The 27,079-nt window shown below is 48.4% G+C and overlaps 1 protein-coding gene across 1 annotated transcript; it reads left to right on the top strand.

Annotated features, from left to right (window-relative positions):
• The first annotated feature begins 1,555 nt into the window (after positions 1-1,555).
• LOC133358362 (gap junction gamma-1 protein-like) lies at positions 1,556-25,653 on the top strand. The gene is made up of 4 exons (XM_061576662.1): positions 1,556-1,670; positions 16,674-16,754; positions 22,372-22,460; positions 24,254-25,653. The coding sequence occupies exon 4, from the start codon at positions 24,289-24,291 to the stop codon at positions 25,651-25,653; it is 1,365 nt and encodes a 454-aa protein (XP_061432646.1). The 5' UTR covers positions 1,556-1,670; positions 16,674-16,754; positions 22,372-22,460; positions 24,254-24,288.
• Positions 25,654-27,079: the final 1,426 nt, after the last annotated feature.

The raw sequence follows: 27,079 nt of genomic DNA, 5'->3' as shown, positions 1-27,079 counted from the left end.
TAGTAAACTAGCTGTGACCGGCGGCTACGCAATGCAACACCGGGGTAGTGAATTATAATTTTAGTCGCGACTTCCACAAATAACCCCCCTAACTTAGGTAGTACGTGTTGTGTGAGTACGTGCTGTGTAGGTATGTGCTGTGTGGGTACGTGTTGTGTAGGTACGTGCTGTGTATCTGGATAGGTACCTGTTGTGTGAGTACGTGTGGTGTAGGTACGTGTTGTGTATCTGGATAGGTATGTGTTGTGTGGGTACGTGTTGTGTAGGTATGTGTTGTGTGTCTAGATAGGTACGTGTTGTGTGGGTACGTGTGGTGTAGGTACGTGTCGTGTAGGTACGTGTTGTGTGTCTATATAGGTACGTGTTGTGTGGGTACGTGTGGTGTAGGTACGTGTTGTGTGTACGTGTTGTGTGGGTACGTGTGGTGTAGGTACATGTTGTGTGGGTGCGTGCTGTGTGGGTACGTGTGGTGTAGGTACGTGTTGTGTGTCTAGATAGGTACGTGCTGTGTGGGTACGTGCTGTGCGTCTACGAGTGATGGGTTGTGCGTGGTGGAGTGGAGGCTGAGCGGTTAGCGCACACTGTGCTACGAAACCCGGCGATCCGAATTCAACTCCCGCCCCACGGTCAATATCAGTGGTGAATGCATCAAGCAGTTCTGAGCCCTCCCCTAGGTCGACTCGGCCTTAAATGAGTACTTGGCGCGGTGTGTACACATCAGCACTGGGAAGACAAAGGGGGCCGGGAGTGGTTCTGGCCACCCACCCCCTCGTGTGCCACCGTGCCGGCCTTCATAGGTGCTACTCGCTAACAGCACTTGCCCCAACAGTCTGTTAGAGGCTACGCTGGGGGGGGGATCTTTGTCTTTGTTGGCACGTGTGTGTCTGTACACGTGTGAGTGTGTGTGTGTACATGCGTGTGTGTACACGTGTGCACATGTGTATGAGCTCAGTGTTTGCGTGTGTGTGTGTTCACACGTGTGAGTGTGTGTACACGTGTGCACATGTGCACGAGCTCAGCGCGCGCGCGTGTGTGTGCGTGTGTACACGTGTGCGCGTGTGTGTGTACACCTGTGAGTGTGTGTGTACATGCGTGCGTGGGTGTACACGTGTGAACATGTGTATGAGCTTAGCACTTGCGTGTGTGTGTGTACACGTGTGAGTGTGTGTGTACACGTGTGAGTGTGTGTACACGTGTGAACATGTGTATGAGCTCAGCGCTTGCGTGTGTGTGTGTACACGTGTGAGTGTGTGTGTACACGTGCGCACATGTGTATGAGCTCAGCGCTGGCGTGTGTGCACGTGTGAGTGTGTACATGCGTGCGCGTGTGTGCACGAGCTCAGCGCGCGCGCGTGCGCGTGAACGCGCGCGCGCTCGTGCGCGTGCTCAGCAGCGCACATGATGCGAACGCTCGCGGGAAACCAATCGATGTGAGCGCCTGCTGCTGCTGCTGCTGCCCGTGGCTCCACTTCCTGCCCCTCTTCAGCGGAGACAGCGTAGGGGAGGAGGAGGGGAGGGAGACTGAGCCGGATAATCAGCCGCGCATCGCCACACTCCCCTCCCGTTCACAAGCGGCGGAGCGCAAGGGGGTCGGTCTGCGTGGACCATGCGAGTGGGATGTGCGTCAAGAGAGAGAGAGGGGAGAGCCGATTGCCGTGACGCGCCCCACGGTAAGAAATCGGCGTTGAGATCGTCGCTTTGCGCCCACCCTCCGTGCGTCTCGCCGTCGTTCGGGGGAGACTTCCCAGGCGCCGGTGGGAATTATTTGGGAAGCCTTTTTTCTTTGAGTCGTCTCACGGTGGCTGCCACGGTGGGGGGGGGGGGGGTAGGAGTGGGGGGATTGACCGGGTCGGCGTGGCGGTCGGCAACACCGAGAGTTGAAATCCGGCGGATCGGTCCTCCCGCCATCGTTAGATGGGTTACACCGCAGCGAAGTTCATCGGCAGGTCGCGTGCGGTGGTGGTGGCGGTGGTGGCGGTGGTGGAGGCGGTGGCGGTAGTGGTGGTGGTGGCGGTGGTGGTGGTGGCGGTGGTGGTGGTGGAGGCGGTGGTGGTGGTGGTGGCGGTGGTGGTTGTGGAAGACACCACGCCTGTTGCCGCCGATGATTCCAAAGCGTCTGGACACAAAACTAACAAAAGGTAGGAGACCTCTCGGGGGGCGGGGGCGGGGGGAGGGGCTCTTCCACAGCAGCTGTAGCAGCGGCGGCATGAGCATGGAATTTCAGGGGCTGCGCCTTTATCCAGCCGTGCGGGCGACTATTGTTGTACACATGTCGTCCGCGTACACTTCGCGTTCAAGGCGAAGCACTCACCGGCACACTTCGCTTTCGCCGCCCATTAGTACCAAGTCGACTACCTCGCTTTGCGCGAAACGGCGAGGGGCAGGGCGAGAGAATCTGCGCGCGCGAGACGCGAGCTCGCTGTTACCGGCATTGTCTTTGAGGAGCATTGTTTAACCGGCATTGTTTAACCGGCATTGTCTAACCAGCATTGTTTAACCAGCACCGTCTAACTAGCATTGTTTAACCAGCATTGTTTAAGCAGCATTGTCTAACCAGCATTGTTTAACCAGCATTGTTTAACCAGCATTGTTTAACTAGCATTGTTTTTACCGGCATTGGTTAACCAGCATTGTTTAACCAGCATTGTTTAACTAGCATTGTTTAACAGGCATTGTTTAACCAGCATTGTTTAACTAGCATTGTTTAACCAGCATTGTTTAACCAGCACCGTCTAACTAGCATTGTTTAACCAGCATTGTTTAACCCGCATTGTCTAACCAGCATTGTTTAACCGGCATTGTTTAACCGGCATTGTCTACCCAGCATTGTTTAACCAGCATTGCTTAACCAGCATTGTTTAACCAGCATTATTTAACCGGCATTGTTTAAGCAGCATTGTCTAACCAGCATTGTTTAACCGGCACTGTTTAACCAGCATTGTTTAACCAGCATTGTCTAACCAGCATTGTTTAACCAGCATTGTTTAACCAGCATTGTCTAACCAGCATTGTTTAACCAGCACCGTCTAACTAGCATTGTTTAACCAGCATTGTTTAACCAGCATTGTCTAACCAGCATTGTTTAACCAGCACCATCTAACTAGCATTGTTTAACCAGCATTGTTTAACCAGCATTGTTTAACCAGCATTGTTTAACCAGCATTGTCTAACCAGCATTGTTTAACCAGCACCGTCTAACTAGCATTGTTTAACCAGCATTGTTGAACCAGCATTGTTTAACCAGCATTGTTTAACCGGCATTGTCTAACCAGCATTGTTTAACCAGCATTGCTTAACCAGCATTGTTTAACCAGCATTGTTTAACCAGCATTGTTTAACCAGCATTGTTTAACCAGCATTGTTTAACCAGCATTGTTTAACCAGCATTGTCTAACCAGCATTGTTTAACCAGCATTGTTTAACCAGCATTGTTTAACCAGCATTGTTTAACCAGCATTGTTTAACCAGCATCGTTTAACCGGCATTGTCTAACCAGCATTGTTTAACCAGCATTGCTTAACCAGCATTGTTTAACCAGCATTGTTTAACCGGCATTGTTTAAGCAGCATTGTCTAACCAGCATTGTTTAACCGGCATTGTTTAACCAGCATTGTTTAACCAGCATTGTCTAACCAGCATTGTTTAACCAGCATTGTTTAACTAGCATTGTTTAACCAGCACCGTCTAACTAGCATTGTTTAACCAGCATTGTTTAACCAGCATTGTTTAAGCAGCATTGTCTAACCAGCATTGTCTAACCAGCATTGTTTAACCAGCATTGTTTAACCAGCATTGTTTAACTAGCATTGTTTTTACCGGCATTGTTTAACCAGCATTGTTTAACCAGCATTGTTTAACTAGCATTGTTTAACCGGCATTGTTTAACCAGCATTGTTTAACTAGCATTGTTTAACCAGCATTGTTTAACCAGCACCGTCTAACTAGCATTGTTTAACCAGCATTGTTTAACCCGCATTGTCTAACCAGCATTGTTTAACCGGCATTGTTTAACCGGCATTGTCTACCCAGCATTGTTTAACCAGCATTGCTTAACCAGCATTGTTTAACCAGCATTGTTTAACCGGCATTGTTTAAGCAGCATTGTCTAACCAGCATTGTTTAACCGGCACTGTTTAACCAGCATTGTTTAACCAGCATTGTTTAACCAGCATTGTTTAACCAGCATTGTCTAACCAGCATTGTTTAACCAGCACCGTCTAACTAGCATTGTTTAACCAGCATTGTTTAACCAGCATTGTCTAACCAGCATTGTTTAACCAGCACCATCTGACTAGCATTGTTTAACCAGCATTGTTTAACCAGCATTGTTTAACCAGCATTGTTTAACCAGCATTGTCTAACCAGCATTGTTTAACCAGCACCGTCTAACTAGCATTGTTTAACCAGCATTGTTTAACCAGCATTGTTTAACAAGCATTGTTTAACCGGCATTGTCTAACCAGCATTGTTTAACCAGCATTGCTTAACCAGCATTGTTTAACCAGCATTGTTTAACCGGCATTGTCTAACCAGCATTGTTTAACCAGCATTGTTTAACCAGCATTGTCTAACCAGCATTGTTTAACCAGCATTGTTTAACCAGCATTGTTTAACCAGCATTGTTTAACCAGCATCGTTTAACCGGCATTGTCTAACCAGCATTGTTTAACCAGCATTGCTTAACCAGCATTGTTTAACCAGCATTGTTTAACCGGCATTGTTTAAGCAGCATTGTCTAACCAGCATTGTTTAACCGGCATTGTTTAACCAGCATTGTTTAACCAGCATTGTCTAACCAGCATTGTTTAACCAGCATTGTTTAACTAGCATTGTTTAACCAGCATTGTTTAACCAGCATTGTTTAACCAGCATTGTTTAACTAGCATTGTTTAACCAGCATTGTTTAACCGGCATTGTTTAACCAGCATTGTTTAACCAGCATTGTTTAACTAGCATTGTTTAACCAGCATTGTTTAACCAGCATTGTCTAACCGGCATTGTTTAACCAGCACCGTCTAACCAGCATTGTTTAACCAGCACCGTCTAACTAGCATTGTTTAACCAGCATTGTTTAACCAGCATTGTTTAACCAGCATTGTTTAACCAGCATTGTTTAACCAGCATCGTTTAACCGGCATTGTCTAACCAGCATTGTTTAACCAGCATTGCTTAACCAGCATTGTTTAACCAGCATTGTTTAACCGGCATTGTTTAAGCAGCATTGTCTAACCAGCATTGTTTAACCGGCATTGTTTAACCAGCATTGTTTAACCAGCATTGTCTAACCAGCATTGTTTAACCAGCATTGTTTAACTAGCATTGTTTAACCGGCATTGTTTAACCAGCATTGTTTAACTAGCATTGTTTAACCAGCATTGTTTAACCGGCATTGTTTAACCAGCATTGTTTAACCAGCATTGTTTAACTAGCATTGTTTAACCAGCATTGTTTAACCAGCATTGTCTAACCGGCATTGTTTAACCAGCACCGTCTAACCAGCATTGTTTAACCAGCACCGTCTAACTAGCATTGTTTAACCAGCATTGTTTAACCAGCATTGTTTAACCGGCATTGTCTAACCGGCATTGTTTAACCGGCATTGTTTAACCAGCACCGTCTAACTAGCATTGTTTAACCAGCATTGTTTAACCAGCATTGTTTAACCGGCATTGTCTAACCGGCATTGTTTAACCGGCATTGTTTAACCGGCATTGTTTAACCAGCATTGTTTAACCGGCATTATTTAACCGGGATTGTTTAACCAGTATTGTTTAATCAGCATTGTCTCACCAGCATTATTTAACCAGCATTGTTTAACCAGCATTGTCTAACCGGCATTGTTTAACCGGCATTGTTTAACCGGCATTGTTTAACCAGCATTGTTTAACCAGCATTGTTTAATCAGCACTGTTTAAGCAGCATTGTCTAACCAGCATTGTTTAACCAGCATTGTTTATATTCTTAGGTTTTTTCGGTAAAGTCACGTAGTAAAAAATAAGTAAATAAAAAAATAGAAATAATAGAAATAAAATAAGAAATCACGACGTTTCTATGAATCCTTGCAGTCACGAAAACTTCAAATCTAGAATCAGCATTGTTAAACCAGCATTGTTTAACCAGCATTGTTTAACCAGCATTGTTTAACCAGCATTGTTTAACGACCATTTGTTTAAACAGCATTTTCTAACCAGCATTGTTTACTATCATTGTTTAACCAGCATTGTCTAACCAGCATTGTTTAACTATCATTGTTTAACAAGCATTGTTTAACCACCATTGTTTAACCACCATTGTTTAATCAGCATTGTCGAACCAGCATTGTTTAACTATCATTGTTTAACAAGCATTGTTTAACCAGCATTGTTTAACTATCATTGTTTAATCAGCATTGTCGAACCAGCATTGTTTAACCACCATTGTTTAATCAGCATTGTCGAACCAGCATTGTCTAACCAGCATTGTTTAACCAGCATTGTTTAACCACCATTGTTTTTAACCGGCATTGTTTAACTATCATTGTTTAACCAGCATTTTTTAACCAGCATTGTTTAACCAGCATTGTTTAACCAGCATTGTTAAACCACCATTGTCTAACCAGCATTGTCTAACCATCATTGTTTAACTATCATTGTCTAAACATCATTGTCTAACCAGAATTGGTTTACTATCATTGTCTAACCAGCATTGTCTAACTAACATTGTCTAACTAGCATTGTCTAACCAGCATTGTCTAACTAACATTGTCTAACCAGCATTGTCTAACTAACATTGTCTAACTAGCATTGTCTAACCAGCATTGTCTAACTAACATTGTCTAACTAACATTGTCTAACCAGCATTGTCTAACTAACATTGTATAACTAGCATTGTTTAACCAGCATTGTCTAACTAACATTGTCTAACCAGCATTGTCTAACTAACATTGTCTAACTAACATTGTCTAACTAACATTGTCTAACTAACATTGTCTAACCAGCATTGTCTAACTAGCATTGTTTAACCAGCACTGTCTAACCATCATTGTTTAACCAGCATTGTCTAACCATCATTCTTTAACCACCATTGTTTAACCAGCATTGTCTAACTACCATTTTTTAACCATCATTGTTTAACTATCATTGTCTAAACATCATTGTCTAACCAGCATTGTCTAACTAGCATTGCACGCCATCGGCACCTCTCCCACCCACCCACACGTCGTCGTCGTTTGTGCCAAATATCTTTGGACGCGCGTCGCGGCCACGCCAAAGTAACGACCGCAGTTACACAACACCGACACACGAACAGCGATAATGCACATTGCTGATTGTTTAAGCCTCGATGTGGGGGGGTTTGTGTGTCACTCCCCCCTCCCTCACCACCACCCCCCCCCCCCCCCCCGGCACGATGGCCTAAAGGAGCGAGCGCTTGGCAGCAGATAATTGGGGTCACGGGTGTTGGAATGATCTCGCTCAGTCGATCCTCTGTTGCATCGTCTGACTGGTGCCGTTTGTCACTGGACGCTCGGCGTTTTTGGTGTTATGGTTGTTTTGGATTTTTTTTTTTTGGGGGGGGGGGGTTGTGGTCATCAGCCGTGATGAAAAAAAATGTTAAAAAATAATACACGCAATAACAACAATTATTATAATTAACGAGGGGGTGGGTGGCCAGCACCCACGCCCGGCCGAGTTACTCGTTTGAGGCTGAGTCGACCTAGGGGAGACCCAGGATCGGTTCAAATAATCGTCACTGGTGGTGGCCGTGAGCGGGAATCGAATTCGGGTCGCCGGGTTCGTAGCGCAGCGCGCTAACCACTACACTACAATGCGTGACGCTTCCACATGCGCGGGTCACGTGACAGATGTGACTTCACAGCTCACTTGCCGTGCAAAAAATATATGCATTATTGAGCTCCCCCCCCCCCCCCAAAAAAAATAAGTGTATTTTAAAATGTTTTGCATCGTGTAGAGTCTGGAAAGTACCCACATGGCAAACGTCCAGTTTGTTGCATGTCGGGAAGTACGCTAAACATTTTGAACAGACACATAATCACAACTTAGCCTTTAACACTGGTAGGAACCTCCTGGTTACACCAGCCCACAGGGGATTATTGTGTCCGTCCGTCCGTCGTACAGGGAGGGGCTGGGTGGGGAGGGAGGGGCTGGGTGGGGAGGGGCTGGGTGGGGAGGGGAGGGTGGGGAGGGGCTGGGTGGGGAGTGTGGCGCTGGGTGGGGAGGGGAGGGTGGGGAGGGGCTGGGTGGGGAGGGTGTGGAAGGGCTGGGTGGGGAGGGTGGGGCTGGGTGGGGGGTGGGAGGGGTGGGGCTGGGTGGGAAGGGGCTGGTCACCCCGGGGTGCCCTTATAAAACTCAACGTTTAACCTACTCACGCCGGCTTGTGCCTGCCCTCACAGTCGGGCATATTTGCGGAATACACCACGCCGCCGTTGACCCTGCAGGCCATTGACCGAGCAACCCAACGTTCCTACCAGCTCCCTCCGCAGCAGGAATGTGTGAATATATGGAGATAATAATCCCCGCATCAATCCACTGCTGGATGAAAGCTGACCTCCTGGTGTCGTGGTGTCGAGCGGGTATACGAGGCATACTCACACGGTTTAGACGCCGTATTTTTGCGCAGGGAAATTTAGTACCAAAACAAATGTGTTGTTGTCTAGTTGTTTGTGTTTCTCCTCCTTGTGCTGGAACTTTGTAGGATGAACGTTGAGATGTATAAGGGACTTGGTCTGTAACAAGCTAGGGCACTGCTAAGGGGTTGACAGTTACGTAATAGTGTAGTGTATAGTGTAGTGTAGAGTAATGTAGTGTATAGTAGAGGAGTGTATATGGACTTTGTAGGATGAACGTTGAGGTTTATGGGCTGACCAGTGAGGTTTTACTTGATCTGTAATAAGGTAGAGGCACTGATAAGGAGTTGGCATGGGCCGTCCATAAATGACGTCACGCACCCAGGGGGGGGGGGGTCAGACATTTGTGACGATGTGTGACGAGGGGGGGGGGGTTGAGAAATGTGACGTCACATCCGAATGTACAACTTCAAATCAATATAGACAACACGTTCTACTTAATTAAATAGACTTTTTAATAAATGTCTTCTCCTACAACATCAGAGTGCAGCGCCACATTAAATACGCACTACAATGACAATAGTTTACAGCGATTTGAAGCATGTTTTTTTTTGGAAGGGGGGGGGCAGAGCTTTGTGACGTCATATTTTAGGGGGGGTCTGACTTTTTGTGACGTCATATTTTAGGGGGGTAGAGTCTGACTTTTTGTGACGTCGTGTGACGAAGGGGGGGGGTGTCAAAAATCGTCCAAAATCGCGTGACGTCATTTATGGACGGCCTCCAAGTGGCCGTAAAAGAAATAAGAGGGCGCAAAAACACGGAGCCAAACTTGGAATGAACTTGGAATAATTTCCAAGTTTTTCGCCCGTGGCCGTGACGTCGCAGCCTCGGCGTATTTTTGTTGACGACTCACCGTGGCGGAGCAGTCTCCTGCCACCGGTCTGCGCGCTACGCGAATCGCGGGAGCGAGAGCGTCGATTTCGTCTTTGAGAAACTTGATGAGCGGTAAAGCTCTTTCAGTGTAAATTTTTTTTTGTTATATTTTTTTTTTTTACGCAGATGTCCAGTAAAGTGGGCTCGGGCAGGCGGGCGGGCAGGCGGGCGGGGGTCAGACAAATATATATTTTTTAAATCCTTTATATTAAATTCACTTGCTTGCGTGCTTGCTTGCTTGCTTAGGACCGTGCAAATCTTTCAGTCGTTTTTTAACCCACTTCCCGTGATCCAATCGAGCTGACATTTTCCACACAGACTCGTTGTACCAGACAATTATTGTTCGTGAAAAAAAATTCCCAAAATTTTACACTTTTTAGGCAAAAAAAATGTATTTTACATATATTCAAATAGAACGCATTCATGGCTTTGGCTGAACGTCAGAGTGTAAGAGCCCAGAGCGTAACCCCTCCACAGGCCGTGGCGGAGTAGCGCAGTTGGTTGCGCCCTCGCTTCCCATGCCAAAGGTCGCGGGATCGATCCCCGCGTCCTCCACAGGCGAATATATTTTTAATCCTTTATATAAAGTTCGCGTGCTTGCTTGCTTGCTTGCGTGCTTGCTTGCTTGCTTACGACCATGCAAATCTTTCGGTCGTTTTTTAACCCACTTCCCGTGATCCAATCGAGCTGACATTTTCCACACAGACTCGTTGTGCGTGACAATTAATGTTCGTGAAAGAAAAATTCCCAAATTTTCCACTTTTTAGGAAAAAAAATAATTTCATGTTTAATTTAAAATACCAATGTGATAAAAATGAAACTCTTACTCAAGAAAAACAGAAATGAATAATAAAATAAAACCGATGCCACGCATATAAAGGATTTATAGTGAAAAACTTTGTTTTTACGGGTTCATTTTTTTTTAATCTTCCTCATAAATCTTCCTCGGGTGACAAAAAAAATACCCCCCAATTCGTCTCCGTGTTTTATGCCGCCACTTTCATTATCGCCAGCGTGTTCAGTGGCGTCGCGATAATGCCCCCGTATTAAATTTAATAATTCATCGGGCAATTTATCCTTGCCGATGCACAGTATATCGGTATATATCTACACACATACACACACGGCGGCTACAAGAGTATGTGGTATACTGACGTTGTTACGAAACGGATGGGGGCCTTGGGGGTGGGAGCGGAGGGGGTGGGAGGGGAAGGTGGGGGGGGTGGCACGTGCCCCCCCCCCCCCCCAATGATCCGATCGAAATCCCGAATTTCGATCTGATCATGGGGGTTTATTCGTAATAAATTGGCATTTTGCGACCCGCACTGACACTGTGTAGCATATTATTACGTGACAGGGACTCTACGAGATGATTGGACAATAGTATGAGTCCATAATTGGCAATAAGTAACGACAAAGCAGTTATAAGTGACTCACAGAATTGTGCGCAGTTGCGTCTACAGGACACGACTTCCATGAAGGCATCAACACCTCCAGCGAGCGCGATGCCGATCACACAACGCAGTTCGAATTCGACCCTCGATCGATAGCTGCGCCATCGAGATGTTAACTACCTCGCCTGGTGTACAGGAGGTCGTGGGTTCGATCCCGACCCTGACGCCTGCTGTATATTTGGAGTTTGCGTGTCTCTCTCTCTCTCTCTTCATCACGGTGGCTAGGAGATGTTAACTACTTCGCCTGGTATGCAGGAGGTCGTGGGTTCGATCCCGACCCTGACGCCTGCTGCATATTTGGAGTTTGCGTGTCTCTCTGTCTCTCTCATCATCACGGTGGCTAGGAGATGTTAACTACCTCGCCTGGTATACAGGAGGGCATGGGTTCGATCCCGACCCTGATGCCTGCTGTATATTTGGAGTTTGCGTGTCTCTCTCTCATCAACATCACGGTGGCTAGGAGATGTTAACTACCTCGCCTGGTACACAGGAGGGCGTGGGTTGGATCCCGACCCTGACGCCTGCTGCTGCTGTATATTTGGAGTTTTCGTGTTTCTCTCTCTCTCTCATCATCGTCACGGTGGCTAGGAGATGTTAACTACCTCGCCTGGTATACAGGAGGGCGTGGGTTCGATCCCGACCCTGACGCCTGCTGCTGTGTATTTGGAGTTTGCGTGTCTATCTCTCCCCGTGGTCGCGTGGATTTTTCTCCGGGTCCTTCGGTTTTCCCCTCCACATTTTGAATCAACATCACGCGTTCAGAGTATTTGGCTGCTATGCATTACCACGTGACGAGAAGCCACTTCGTCCGAGCTTATTATGAATTGTGATAACCAGGTCGTTTCTGAAAAAAGAGCTGCAGCTCATTGGGGCTATAGATGGTAAGATACAAAAAAATTGTGTTCATAGTTTCGCTGCTCAAGCCAGACCTCGTCCTCTCATAAGCGTTTGATTTGAATCACGTCCGTAACCTGCGCGTGTTCTCCAATGCACCTGGCTGCCTCCGACGTCCCCTTTCCTCAATGCGATTCCAATTCGCAGTGAAATCCAATTTAAAACATAAACCAGCCCGGGGCATCTGCTTCATCAAACGACGAGCAGCCGATAACGCAATTGACGTTCTCCGCGTATCGCTAAGAACGTCCTGTCCTGTTGTTGTTATTATTATTATTGTTTTTTATTGTTTTGATGCTTTTATAAGGCGCAGCCTCACTTAGTCTCATGACGCTTTGCTCAAGAGGCTCCTGCACTGTGACGCTCGGCCCAATTGCACGCCTGACAGGCCACAGACGCTCGGACCGATGTTAGGAACCGGGCCGCACAGCAGGAGATGAGAGCGGTGAGTCCGCGCGTGGTCCGCCCCCGTTATTTTATTATTCACCACTTCTGTCCGCGCCTCTTCCCCGCACTGCGAACTTGCCTTAGTCACAGTGTTGGTGAGCCCACAAGCTCTAACCCCTAGTAGCCAACATGAGTAAGAAACAAACGTAGCTGGAGAGCTTCTTTGAAAAGGGGGAAAGACCCAATGATGACCTCCCCCCCCCCGCCCCCCGGTCCGTTAAAAAATTGTCTTCCACGAAACCTGGCCCTGGTGCCACCCAGATGAACTTACCGCTGCTCTAGTGCATAAAAGCCTCTTCACGTTGTGGTTGGTGACCATACTTCACCACGTTGGCCAGTACAATTTGGTCAAGGTTGTGAAGGAGGACCGCTTAAAATAGTATTCGCCACCCGAGCATCTGTCTGCACATGGACAGACGCTGGGACAAAAAAAAAGTTTTGCCTTTTCTGAGACTCATCAGCGGTGTGTCGCCCGTTAAACGCAAAATCCCACCGTGTGTGCCCTTTGGACACTTTTAGCAGGGCACGCGCAAAAATTGTACGCAATTGTTACTAGCCGTCTTGGCAGTTTGCGCGGCTGTAAAAGTAAACATTGCAAATGTGTCACGGATATGACATCGGTTTCGTGGTTAAATTAACCTTTCAGTCTGGCCACCCAGATGAACTTACATTTTTATCAACCAATTTTTCCAGGAGTTTCTCACCAACCTGCGTTGACAGGCATGGTGAACATTTACACCATTGGAACCTCATTTGCCAGTAGCAAAATATGATAATTGGTATTTTACCCTTTTATCTGGCAACAAAACTGACTACTGGCAAATGAGGTCCCAATGGTGTAAATGCTTACCCCGAGCTCTCATACTCTGATGGTGCATTGTCTTTGAGTTGTGCGCCTTTTAGCGTCATCTGGTCCAACCCCATGTGAGACTGGACTCTAAAGAAAGCTGTCTCGGGTGTGGACCAATCAATTTCAAGGACAGTGCATACATTATCAGAGTTGTTTTTTGTTTGCATTCCGACTGCAGGTATTGTGGTCAATGCAAACATGACTCCTTGTAAAAAAAGGTGTCAGTTTTGTTGCCAAATAAAAGGTTAAAAAAACAATTATCAGGCATGGTGAAATATGGTCAACAATGCGTCCCCCCGCCTCCCTACCTCCGGAACCCCCCATAACCAAGACAGAGTGGCCTATGCCATCATCCAGCAGTTGAATTACTCAAGAGTTGTAAATTATAATCGTTTTTGCTTAACATTTATTGCAACGGCCAGTCGGTCAAGGCGTGTCCGCGAGTGTTTATTTCGTGCTGGTTGAGATTGAATCACCGGTTCCGAAGACCCAGTCAGTCGATGGGCGGTTGTTTAATTTTGTGATGAGAAATTACGGATGAAAATATATTAGACCAAAAGAGGATTGTTGGGTTGTGTATTCGATGGCTGTCAGTGAACGGAAATCACCGCTACCACAAGAACAATTACCAACACCATCACCACAATACCATCACCACCACCACCACAACTACAATCACCACTACCATCACCACCACCACCACAACTACAATCACCACTACCATCACCACCACAACTATAATCACCACTACCATCACCACCACAACTACAATCACCACTACCATCACCACCACCACAACTACAATCACCACTACCATCACCACCACCACAACTACAATCACCACTACCATCACCACCACAACTACAATCACCACTACCATCACCACCACCACTCGACTAGGACTGCCCACTAATACCACGACCATCACCACCACCACTTCCATCTCCACCATCACCGCAACGACAATCATCACCACCACCGCCACCGCCGCTAGACTTTGACGAGACGAAATTGGCTCGGTCTGAACGAAGATGGGGACTTCGATAACGGAGTAACTTTATTACAGACGGCAGTGCACTAAGGCAGACCAAACGTGCTGTGCTTGACCACGTGCTTTTCCTGGTGAAGATTTAGCGAGGTCACAGATCGGCCAACCTGATGATGCTGCAGTGGGGGGCTTTGAGTACCTCTTGCCCCCCCCCCCAACACCAACACCAACAGTGACCGGCTAAGAGTGTGTGTGACTAAATGCGTTGACCGCGTGAGTCAAACTGGACTATAGGATCATGTGCACCTCTCTTCCAGCACCACGTGCACCTTTTAGCCCCGCCTCCTCCCCCCCCCAATACGATCCATTCATTTCGATTTAAAGCTTTCGTGACTGCAGGGATTCATCTTCTTGGTTCTTTCGGTAAAGTCACGTAGAAGGGAAGTAATAAAATAATAAAAATAAAACATAATAAAATCAAATAATTCTCACGACGTTTCGGCTACAACGCAAGCAGCCGTCTTCAGGTGAAGAATGAGACACTGCCAAGCTATGAGCTAGGAGCTAGGAGCTTATATAAGCTAGGAGCTAGGAGCTTATATATAAGCTCCTAGCTTGGCAGTGTCTCATTCTTCACCTGAAGACGGCTGCTTGCGTTGTAGCCGAAACGTCGTGAGAATTATTTGATTTTATTATGTTTTATTTTTATTATTTTATTACTTCCCTTCTACGTGACTTTACCGAAAGAACCAAGAAGATGGATCCATTCATTGGCTACCACACTCAGATAAGCTCCTCCCCCCTCCTCCTCCCCCTCTTAACTTGTATTTAAGAACTTGTATCTTGGAATCTTTGCCTCACTTGAGACAGTGAATCTAGCTGTGACGGTCCCACCTGATGACGGAGACTTGTGTTGCCTCCGAAACGTCGTGATTCATTATTTTATTTTATTTCTATTATTACTTTTATTAATTTTAAATTTTATTTTTTTACCTACGTGACTTTACCGACAAAAACCTAACAGTATGAATCCTTGCAGTTACGAAAGCTTCAAATCTCGAATGGACTATAGGAATGACTTAGACTCGACTAAATATCGATATTAAAGCTTTCGTGACTGCAGGGATTCATATTCTTAGGTTTTTTCAGTAAAGTCACGTAGGTAAAAAATAAAAATAAAATTAATAAAAGTAAAATAAAAAAATAAAAAATTTACCCGTAAAAACAAAGTTTTTCACTATAAATCCTTTATATGCGTGGCATCGGGGTGGCTAGAGTCCTCTCGTCCTCTGGCTTGAGATGGCTGCCACCTATGGGTCAGATGATTGTGTGCCAGCATTAACCAATTGGTAAATAAATATTTTTAAAAAATTCTCTAAACAGTGTAAAATTTTGGAAAAAATTTTCACGAAAATTAATTGTCACGCACAACGAGTCTGTGTGCAAAATGTCAGCTCGATTGGATCACGGGAAGTGGGTTAAAAACGACCGAAAGATTTGCACGGTCCTAAGCAAGCAAGCAAGCGAACTTAATATAAAGGATTTAAAAATAAAAAATATACAATTTTATTTTTATTTTACTTTTATTAATTTTTATTTTTATTTTTTACCGACGTGACTTTACCGAAAAAAAACCTCAAAATCGTTATTTGTCCTTGGCCCGCACCTCCGATGAGTGCGGTTGGCTACGTACGGTGTAAAAGAAGTTCAACACACACACACACAGACCGGGCGTACGGTGTGTAAACATCAGCACTGTGGAGACAAAGGCAGCCGGACGTGGCATTTGCCACCCATACACCTCGTGTACCGTGCCGGCCTTCATAGGTGTTCACTAAGAGCACTTTGCCCCCAGTCTGTTAAAGGCTATACGGGGGACCTTTGTTTTTGGCCGTGCACACGCGTGTATGATTACGCTGCTGCGCCACGAACCCAGTGACCCGAGTTCGATTCCCGCTAGCGGTCGACACCAGTGACAAATCGTGTGAACTGGGCCCTCCCCTAGGTCGACTCAGCCTCAAATGAGTACCTGGTGCGCTGTGTAAACATCGCCACTGGGGAGACAAAGGCGGCCGGGCGTGGTGTTGGCCATCCCATCCCCTCTCTCGTGTACCGTGCCGGCCTTCTTGGGTGTTCAGGAAGAGCACTTGCCCCCGCAGTATTGAATAAGGGGACCGACCATAAATGACGTCACGCGATGTTGGACGATTTTTGACCCCCACGGCGTCACAAAAAGTCAGACCCCCCCCCCTCAAATATGACGTCACAAAGCTCTGCCCCCCCCCCCCCCGCGAAAAAAAAAATGCTTCAAATCGCTTTAAACTATTGTCATTGTAGTGCGTATTTAACGTGGCGCTGCACTCTGATGTTGTAGGAGAAAACATTTATTAAAAAGCCGATTTAATTAAGATAGAACGTGTTGTCTATATTTATTAAAATTCGTGCATTTTGATGTGACGTCACATTTCTCACCCACCCCCCTCTCCCCCTCGTCACACATCGTCACAAATGTCTGAACCCCCGCCCCCCTCCTCCCCCACCTAGGTGCGTGACGTCATTTATGGACGACCCTCTAAGTCCTCGTCAGCTCCGAGGGTCGGAGTTCAGCACTTCACTTCGATCGCGGTGGGTGGGATTATTTGACGCATCATTTCACGACCGCGGGATGGGGGAAAAATGCCCCCCAATAAAAAAAATAAGCGCTGCATTCGTAAAAGAATGAGCGCGCCATGTGACTGGGCGTGACAATTCACCGCTCAAAAAAAAAAAAACTTACACCCGGTCCAGGATTATTTAAGTATCAACTTGCCCGTTCCATTGTCGGCGGGTTTACATTGGCCCTCCCCGCGAGCGTTTTGTCCTCACGGCAATTGCTCATCGATTCAAAAATGGTCCCCGTAAGTGCAATTTAATTCCAGCAGAAATTGACAGGTATTTAATATTTGAAGTTAAAATCAACGGAATTTATTGATTCCCCCCCCCCCCCGCACGAACCCCACTGCCCTCACCCCCGCTCCACTTCCCCTTAATTATCAATTGCAGAATATGACTACGGTACTTTACTAATTGTATTGATAAGGAGAGGGCACGGGGCTTGATGCCATTTTATTTTTAGGAACAGACAATTACACTCTGTTAGGATTTACCCTTGGGAGTACAATACCATGTGTATCTGAGTCTGCCAGTGTGTGTGCGTCTGTCTGCGTGTGTGCGTGCATGTATCTGCGTTATAGTGAGCGATAGTTTAGTGGTTAGCGCTACGCTGCGCTACGAATCTGGCTACCCGCGTTCGATTCCCGCTCACAGACAACACCAGTGACGATTATCTGAACCGGTCCTGGGCCTCCCCGAGGTCGATTCAACCTGGTGGCGTGTGTAAACATCGCCACTGGGGAGACAAAGGCGGCCGGGCGTGGTGTTGGCCACCCACCCCCTCGTGTGCCGTGCCGGCCTTCATAGGTGCTGCTTGCTAACAGCACTTGCCCCAACAGTCTGTTAAGGCTACACGGAAGATCTTTGTTTTGGTGTGTGCGTGTGAACTCACTCGAGCGGGTGTATATGTGCACACACGTCCCATATTTGGATGTGTTTATGTAAAAATAATGGCTCGGTTTTGTTCCCGAGGCGGAGTCTGTGTGTGTGTGTCTGCGTGCCATTTAGGTTTTAGTTATTTGCGTGTGCGTGTGTGCACGGTTGTGCCCCCGTTGAACGGTGGCGCAGCAGTTAGCACGCTGTGCCTAAGAACGTGGCCAACTCACGAGTTCGATTCCCGCTCGCGGACAACAACGCCATTCACGATTATCTAAACCGGTCCTGTGCCTCCCCTAGGCTGACTCGGCCTCAAACGAGCACCCGGTGCAATGTGTAAACCTCATGGCCACTGGGGATACAAAGGTGGCCGGGCGTGGTGCTGGAGACTCACTCCCTCGTGTGCCACTCTGCCCGGGCCATCATAGGTTGCTACTCGTTTAACAACACTTGCCCCAGCAATTCTAGATTTGAAGCTTTCGTGACTACAAGGATTCATACTCTTAGTTCTTTCGGTAAAGTCACGTGGGTAAAAAATGAAATAAAAATTAATAACAATAAAACAATAAAATCACGACGTTTCGAAGGCAACACAAGTCTCCGTCATCAGGTGGGACCGTCACAGCCAGATTTGCTGCATCAATGCAGCGAATCTGGCTGTGACGGTCCCACTTGCCCCAACAGTCTTTTAAAGGGGGGGGATCTTTGTCTTTGTGTGTATGCGAGGTGCTACAATCCCAGTGGCCCGTGATTGGTTTACAGTAGATCACACACGTGGTGCTTCTATGCAGTGCCCACAACAATGGAATCTGAGCCTTGACCTGGGCCTCTTGTGAGGTCCACTGCGGTGCAGTATTGGGTCAGTGCGCTTCGAGCCCGGCGACCCGAGCACGATACGTGGACACAAGCAACGTCAGTGGAGAATAAGTAATCTTTTTTTAAAAACTTTCTTAAAAACACGCTTTTATGAAATGTACTAGTAATTTCGATTTAAAGCTTTCGTGACTGCAGGGATTCATCTTCTTGGTTCTTTCGGTAAAGTCACGTAGAAGGGAAATAATAAAATAATACAAATAAAACATTATAAAATTTCGATTTAAAGCTTTCGTGACTGCAGGGATTCATCTTCTTGGTTCTTTCGGTAAAGTCACGTAGAAGGGAAATAATTAAAAAAATAAAAATAAAACAATAAAATAATTCTCACGACGTTTCGGCCACAACGCAAGCAGCCGTCCTCAGGTAGAGAACAGGTCTGTCGGGAAGACAGCGTCTGCGTTGTGGCCGAAACGTCGTGAGAATTATTTTATAATGTTTTATTTTTATTATTTTATTATTTCCCTTCTACGTGACTTTACCGAAAGAACCAAGAAGACCTACTAGTAATGGCAGAACTCCACGACTCCAGGAAGTGGCCCCGAAGCTTGCCACAACGTCAGGGACAGTGGCCGATTACAGCCAACATCAGTTGAGCGTGGACAATTAGACCCAAGCCGAAACATAACATATACAAAATAATGTTTAAAAAATGTATTTTCTTTATGATAGAATATAGTATTGTCATCAGTATGACATAAGCACAGCAAGTTTGCAGTCGATACCATATTGGGAAGTGGGTTAAAATTTAGTTACAAGATTTGAGGATATAACGACAACAACAACAACGACAACAACAGGCAGAGTGAGTTAAAAGAAAGCGTTTAAAATATGAACCGGTCCTGGGCCTCCCATAGGTCACCTCAGCCGAAAGTGAAAACGTCAAGGCGTGGTGTAGCCACAGTCAGCGCAGAGGAGATGAAGGTTGTTGGCCAGGCGTGGTTCTGGCCACCCCAGCAGCCCGTTTGGGGCCGTCCATAAATGACGTCACGCGATTTTGGACGATTTTTGACCCCCCCCCCCCCTCGTCACACGGCGTCACAAAAGTCAGCCCCCCCCCCCCCTCAAATATGACGTCACAAAGCTCTGCCCCCCCCCCAAACCATATTTCCATTTTGAAAATACAACATGCTTCAAATCGCTTTAAACTATTGTCATTGTAGTGCGTATTTAATGTGGCGCTGCACTCTGATGTTGTAGGAGTGTTGTTATAACAATTAGTGTTGTTATAACAATTCTATATTCATTTAAAGTTGCGTATTTTGATGTGACGTCACATTTCTCAAACCCCCCTCCCCCGCCCTCGTCACACATCGTCACAAATATCTCACCCCCCACCCCCCCACAAGGTGCGTGACGTCATTTATGGACGGCCACGTTTCGTGTGTCACATGGTCGTTAATAGGAGCTCGCTAATGGAAAACGCCACCATTGGATGATGTTAGGAAACTCGGCGTGAGAGAGTTTCGTGACATCTTTTCGGGGAAGTGTTCTTCTCCCCCCCGTCTTATGAAACCTGAGTGTTTAGAACAGTGGCGGCTCCTGCAAAATCTCTCAGGGGGGGCAAATGTCTGGATGATTGATAAGGATAAGGTCCACCCATGCAATGGATAAATTAACAGCTTAAGCATGTAAAGGCAACTTCACTTCTTTAATATTAATGAAAAATAAAGTGACTCTTACAATACATCTTGTTTGTTTCTATACTCACTATTAATACAATCCACTCAAGTTTCTTTTATTAAAGATTCCACTAGGTGGCGACAAATTATATTGTTGGATGAAACGTGCTTACGTATGATGACGTAAGCACGTTAGGGCGAGCCCTCCCGGAAGCCATAGAGAATACATTGCAGCGCCCCCCGTTCGAAAAAAACCATCTTTCAATGTAAGTCTATGGGGCCACTCGGGGCGATTCTCAACCAGAGTGAAATCGCCCAAAAAGAGGCGGTACTCCACAGAACGTGATATGACGCTGATTGGACTATATCCAGAGGCACAGTGACGGCTAGCGTGACTCTGTGGTTGAATGACATTGGTGGTGCGTCGCCCAATCGCCCTAATGAAGAAACCGCCCCTGGTTTAGAATATAAACAGATGATGTACATAACTCAAAGGCCTCTGCCCATGCTGGTCAATGCCCATAAATGGACACTGCCCAATGCCTCGTGGTCAATACTGCCAGAGCTGGACACTGCCCAGGGTGAAGACTGCCCAGGATGGACAACGCCCATGGTGGACACTGCACAAGATGGACAATGCCTAGGGTGGACACTGCACAAGATGGACAATGCCTAGGGTGGACACAGCCCAGGATGGACAATCCCCATGGTGGAGACTGCCCAGGATGGACACAGCCCAGGGAGGACAATGCCCAGGGTGGACACTGTCCAGGATGGACAATCCTCATTGTGGAGATTGCCCAGAATGGACAACCCCCATGGTGGACACAGCCCAGGATGGACAATCCCCATGGTGGACACTGCCCCGGATGGCCACTAGACAATGTTCATGGTCAATACTTCCATAATGGACAGCGGCCATGGTGGACAATGCCTAGGGTGGACACTGGTAACAGTTGCCACCCCCGGCAGTACGGACCAATCCCACGGGCTTGCAAGTGGATACGGCAAGCGCCACTCTTGAATTCCCAGGGACTCCGCACCGCAGACACAAACATGATGTTGTATTCATTATCGCATCTTGCCGCGCGCTATTCCTGGAATGGCACTGGCGCCCCGTGTCTCTGTGAACTCCATGGCGTTTTGCCAAAGTTAAGAACAAAAATAAATAATATTTTTAAAATACTTTTTTAAAAACACGCTTTAATGAAATGTACCGTACGATTTAACACGTAGCAGGCTTTCGCGACCAATATTATTCATAATCAACGTTTTCGGGTTGAGATCGCGTTGTTTATAAATGTGTCGTAACCCTCCACCACCCGACACGTCCAATCAGCAAAAAAGTGTCACGTTGACAAAAGACAAATAGTTCACCGCTTTAGCCCACCGGTGTGTTGAAGCGTGAAACGTCGCGCCCTTTGAGGTTGCCGTCACATTCGTAACTTACGGCCCCGTCGTCAAACCGCTGGCCGGATGAAGGCTTTAAAACCACGCTGCGTTCGGTCACAAGGGTCAGTTGCTTTGACCGTACGGTCGGCCGGCGAGAGTTGGTAAAACCAAAATTATAATAATCATAAAAAACACAGGACGGGTTCAGATATCATTCGCCGCCGATGCTAACCACGGCCCGAAATAGAACAAACAAAGCTGGTGGAGCAGTGGCAAAACTATTTTGACTTGTTGTTGTTGTTCGTATTGTAAAGTGAGGATATATCCGGGTTGCAGATGGATCACACCTCGTCACGATGATTGGCCCTGACGTAATGGGAAGGTGACATCTGTAAGTAGAGGATTGGTTCTGCTGGCTTTAGCCACAGCCAATGGGGGGACGAGTCAGGGGCGCGGTCCTGGGACCGTACGATGGAGTCTAGAAGATTCCATAGAGGGTAACCAGGATTTTTGGAAAGGTACCACGTGACCCGGGTATTTAAAGGGGTGGAGACGGACAACACGTGATCAGATCTGGAACAAACGGAGGGTGAGGTCACGCTGGAGCGGGGTCCAGGCTGCCACGTGGTCCAGGCTGCCACGTGGTCCAGGCTGCCACGTGGTCCAGGCTGCCACGTGGCCGTGCGTGAAGGAGTAAGATGGGAGGGTTGTGAACGAAAGACAAATAAAGACCGGATTCCAGAAGTCGCTTCCACGACCTTTATTACAGTATGATCACGCTTGTTTACCACCGGGAAGCCTCACCGAGTCTCACAACTCTTTTTCAGGAGCGTCCTGCGAAGTTTTCGCAGTAGGACGGCGATGCTGCTGCCGCTGCTGCCGCTGCTGCGTGCGATGCCAGTCGAGTAACTTCCAGGTAAACTTATCAGCATTCGGATGTTTGGCCCAATATCATTTACATTGTGTGTGTGTGTTTTAGCTGTAGCTAGGTCGACTCAGCTTGAAATGAGTACCTGGTGCGGTGTGTAAACATTGCTACTGGGGGAGACAAAGGCGGACGGGCGTATCGCTGCAATCTGTTGAGGCGGTACGGGGGATCTTTGTCTTTGTGTGTGCCGGGAGTGGGGAGCGGTGGTGCAGCGGTTAGCGCGCTGCGCTTTGAAACCTGCAACCCGAGTTCGATTCCCGCTCACAGCCAACACCAGTGACAATTATCTGAACCGGTCCTCCCATTGGTCGACTCAGCCTCACGTGAGCACCTGGTTGCGGTGTGTAATATATAAAATATATATATATATATATTCTATGGTTCTTTCGGTAAGGACACGTAGATAGAAGATGAAAAAATAATAATAACAATAATAGCAATACAATAGTAAAAATGAAAATAAAGTTAATAAAAATTATAAAAATATCACGACGTTTCGATCGCAACACCAGCGACCGCTTGTGACTTTACCGAAAGAACCGTAGAATATGAATTCCTGCAGTCACGAAAGTTTAAGTCATTAACGATATATTTTTTTCTTACAAATGGCACGAAAAGACAAAAGGAATATGCACGGGGTATGAAACATCTGCTTGGACGCAACAAATGAGTCTGGGTGTGAAATATTGAAAATCCACGCAAGTTCGATAACGCCTTGCGGAGTGGGGCGGTGGCAGATTGCCCGTTTCGCGATCGCTAGGGGGGAGGGGGGGGGCATGAAAGTTCAAATCTCAGTTGGTGGCCGATGTTGCCCCCCAGCATTCCTCTGGGTACTAATTAATTAATTAACTAATTACTTCATTGATAATACGGCCAAGAGACCACTTGACGTGTCGGGCATCGGGGGTCTGTCGTTGCCCCGAGTGCGCATTTGAAATGTTTCTCTTGAATGGAATAATTTTATTATTTCCATTCTACGTGACTTTACCGAAAGAACCAAGAAGATGTTTCTCCTGCACAATATCCCTGCGGCGGCCTGACCCCCCCCCCCCCCCCACACACAATCGACCACCACTACCCCCCCCCACCACCCCCCGCGCCCCCCAAAAAAGGGCTTCCGCCCTCCCCTGAAAGGCGTCACCACGGGCTGTAAGCCGTCGCTTCACCCATCCTCGATTCTAGATTTGAAGCTTTCGTGACTGCAAGGATTCATACTCTTGGGTTTTTTCGGTAAAGTCACGTAGGTAAATTTTTTTTAAATAAAATAAATAAAAGTAAAATAAAATAAAAATCACGACGTTTCGGAGGCAACACAAGCTTCCGTCTTCAGGTGGAACCTTCACAGCCCGGCAGCTGTATCAAGTAAATGAGAAATTCCAAGAGCTCCAAGCCTGGGGTGTGTCATTCAGACGCTGTCTTCTCGACAGACCTGTTCTTCACCTGAAGACGGCTGCTTGCATTGTGGCCGAAACGTCGTGAGAATTATTTTATTATGTTTTATTTTTATTATTTTATTATTTCCCTTCTACATGACTTTACTGAAAGAACCAAGAAGAAGATCCAACCCCGTATATATACTGGTTGAGGGGGGAGGAGCCAGGACAGGCCCCCTTTTTATTATTTTTATTATAATTTTACTTTTATTAATTAATATTTTTTTACCTACGTGACTTTACCGAAAAAAACCCAAGCATACCATCCCCGATTCCCACCGACGTCCCTCGCGTCACGTGACCCTCACCCCCGTCGCCGCCCGCCGCTGTTCTGTCCGTCCGTCCAAGGTGCGTGACGGGCGCCGGACGTGGGCGGCGCCACCATGAGCTGGGCATTCCTGACTCGTCTGCTCGAGGAGGTGCACCACCACTCCACCTTCGTGGGCAAGCTGTGGCTCACGGCCCTGGTGGTGCTGCGCGTCGTGCTGGCGGCCGTCGGAGGCGAGACCATCTACTACGACGAGCAGAGCAAGTTCGTGTGCAACACGGGCCAGCCGGGCTGCGAGAACGTCTGCTACGACGCCTTCGCGCCGCTCTCGCATGCCCGCTTCTGGGTGCTCCAGATCATCTTCGTGTCCTCGCCGTCGCTCCTCTACCTGGCCTTCGCCGCCCACAAGGTGGCCAAACGGCCGGGCCACGGGCGGTGCCGTCGCGGCGGCGGCGGCGGCGGCGGCCACGGACAGAGCCGCGGCGCCCGCAGGGGCCTCATGATCCACCGAGGGCAGAACCACTTCCTGGAGGAGGGCGAGAGCAACTTGGAGGAGGAGCCCATGATATTCGACGATGCCGTGGGCCGGCAGAGGCACCGGCCCGACAGGGAGCACCGCCACGACGGGCGGCGGAGGATCAGGGAGGAGGGCCTCATGGGCATATACGTCTTCCAGCTCATCTCCCGGACCGCGCTGGAGGGCGCCTTCCTGGCGGGCCAGTACTTCCTGTACGGCTTCGAGGTGGCGGCGCGGTTCGCGTGCGGCCGGCCGCCGTGCCCGCACGTGGTCGACTGCTTCGTGTCGCGCCCCACCGAGAAGACCGTCTTTTTGTTCGTCATGTACGGCGTCAGCTGCCTGTGCCTGGCGCTCAACGTGTGCGAGATGCTGCACCTGGGCGCGGGCACCGTCCGCGACGCGCTGGCCCGGAAGGACCGGGGCTCGCAGACTGCGCCGCGCGGCTCCCCCGAGCCGGCGTGCGGCCGCGAGTCCGGCGAGGAGATGCCCACGGCGCCGTCGCTGCTCCAGTTCGAGCTGCGGCCCATTTCCAAGGCCTCGCAGACGCCCGAGGGCCTCGCCGCCGCCGCCGCGGCCAAGCGGCCCAACGGCGTCGCGGAGCCGAGGCGGGGTGGCGGCGCCGACGTGCCGGACGTCTCCCCGCCGCGGAAAAACCTCGCGGAGGGCGGCGGCGGCGGCGTCGGCGCGGGGGGCCGTCCGAGCCTGCCGGTGGCCGGGGCCGAGCCGGCGGCTGCGGCTGCGGTGGGCGGGGACGGGATGAGGGGTTCGGACAGCGGCGCCGGTTCGAGCGGCACGGCGGACGAGAACGTGGGCGGCGGGGCGGGGTCCAGCGCGATGGAGCAGAACGTGGCCAACGCCCGGCACGAGCGGACCGCGACGACGCACCAGGCCCCCTCCGAGTCGGACAAGGGGGGCAGCACGAGCAGCAAGCAGAACAGCACCCGGTTGGCCGTGTGGATATGACGTCGCTTTTGTATCGCTGCTGCTGCTGCCGTCGTCGTCGTTACGAATTCGCGTTAGCAGCACGAACGTGCCGACGGAGGGCTGCCCCAATTTGGCTACGCTCGCCGGACGAGGGCCCGGCTCTTGGCACGAGCGCGAGCTGCGGGCGTCCTGATGGGAGTGGGAACGACCCGCTCTTCAGGCAGCTTCCCGGGTGGGACAAAGCGGCGCTGACCGGGGCAGGCAGGCGGCCGTCGCTGCGCGTCGCCGGAGGCGGCTTTCGACGCGACCGCTTCGCCAACGCGGAATTTGCCAGACGGTGCAGCTGAATGCAAAAACAACCTCCTGCTGCGTTGAGTAGCGGGGAGGTGCGGGGGCAGAATGCACCGCTAACGTACGCCATCGGCAGGGGAAAGGAAAACACGTGATTCGTGCGTCCATTCGACAGCGCCGAGTTCGTCAACTTTCCGCTTAAATTCTCGCCCCGCCAGTTTTCGCGAAGCCCCACTTGTAAAGTGTGCAGCCCCCACCCAGACGATCTTGCGTTGATCGTCTGTCGTCCTTCCCTCGCACCACTGATTGGCACGGTGGGCTACGTACGGTGCGAAAGAAGTCCCACAGACGTACGTACAGACTCTTAGTAAAACAATTAAATTAAAATTAATGCAAATAAAATATTCTTTTATTTTTATTAAGTTTTTATTTCATTTTTTTACCTACGTGACTTTACCGAAAAAACTAAGAGTATGAATCCTTGCAGTCACGAAAGCTTCAAATCTAGAAGTACGTACAGACGTCAAGGCGGCCAGCCCAAATCTCGCAGCCCCTGCGCTGAATGCGATGATGTTTCTCTGAATCGCCCGCCCGCTGTGCATTTGACTGCACAGCCATTTCCACGACAAGCCTACCCTGCCACGCAAAAACATAAAACGATGTCTCTAGACAATGCATTTAAACGTTCGAATAAGCCTGAATGCAATAAAGCCATGTGTACATATGTGTATATCGTTCAAGCAGAGTGTTGTGTGTTTCGCTGCGTGTAAACCGGTGTCTGACCCACCAGGGTCACCTTTGAGTAAAATTCAGATGTCAGCTGCCGCATCCTTTACCAATTAACTATTCATGAAGCCACAAAGGATAAAAAATATATATATTAATAATTCCCCCCCTTCCACCCCAACCCCCCACCTTTAAGGCAATACGCATTCCCGCTGTCACGTATAAAAAGCCTTAACGGGATGTTTGGGGCAAGCGCCGTTAGCGAGAAACAGCAGCACCGACGAATGACATCACAGCGCACGAGCGTGGGGTACGACCAACACAACGCCCGGGCTACCTTCATGTCACGAGTACCACACCGGCGTTTGCACACGGCACCAGGTGCGCAACACGCAACACGCGCACGTCTGCAACTACGGGGGCCCGTAGAATGCACACCAAATTCTAC

Source organism: Lethenteron reissneri, chromosome 61, assembly GCF_015708825.2.
Source record: "Lethenteron reissneri isolate LAM-NWPU_2019-01 chromosome 61, ASM1570882v1, whole genome shotgun sequence".
Taxonomy (NCBI): domain Eukaryota; kingdom Metazoa; phylum Chordata; class Hyperoartia; order Petromyzontiformes; family Petromyzontidae; genus Lethenteron; species Lethenteron reissneri.
Note: the sequence above shows the minus strand (reverse complement) of the source record. Positions and strands in the feature narration are given on the sequence as shown.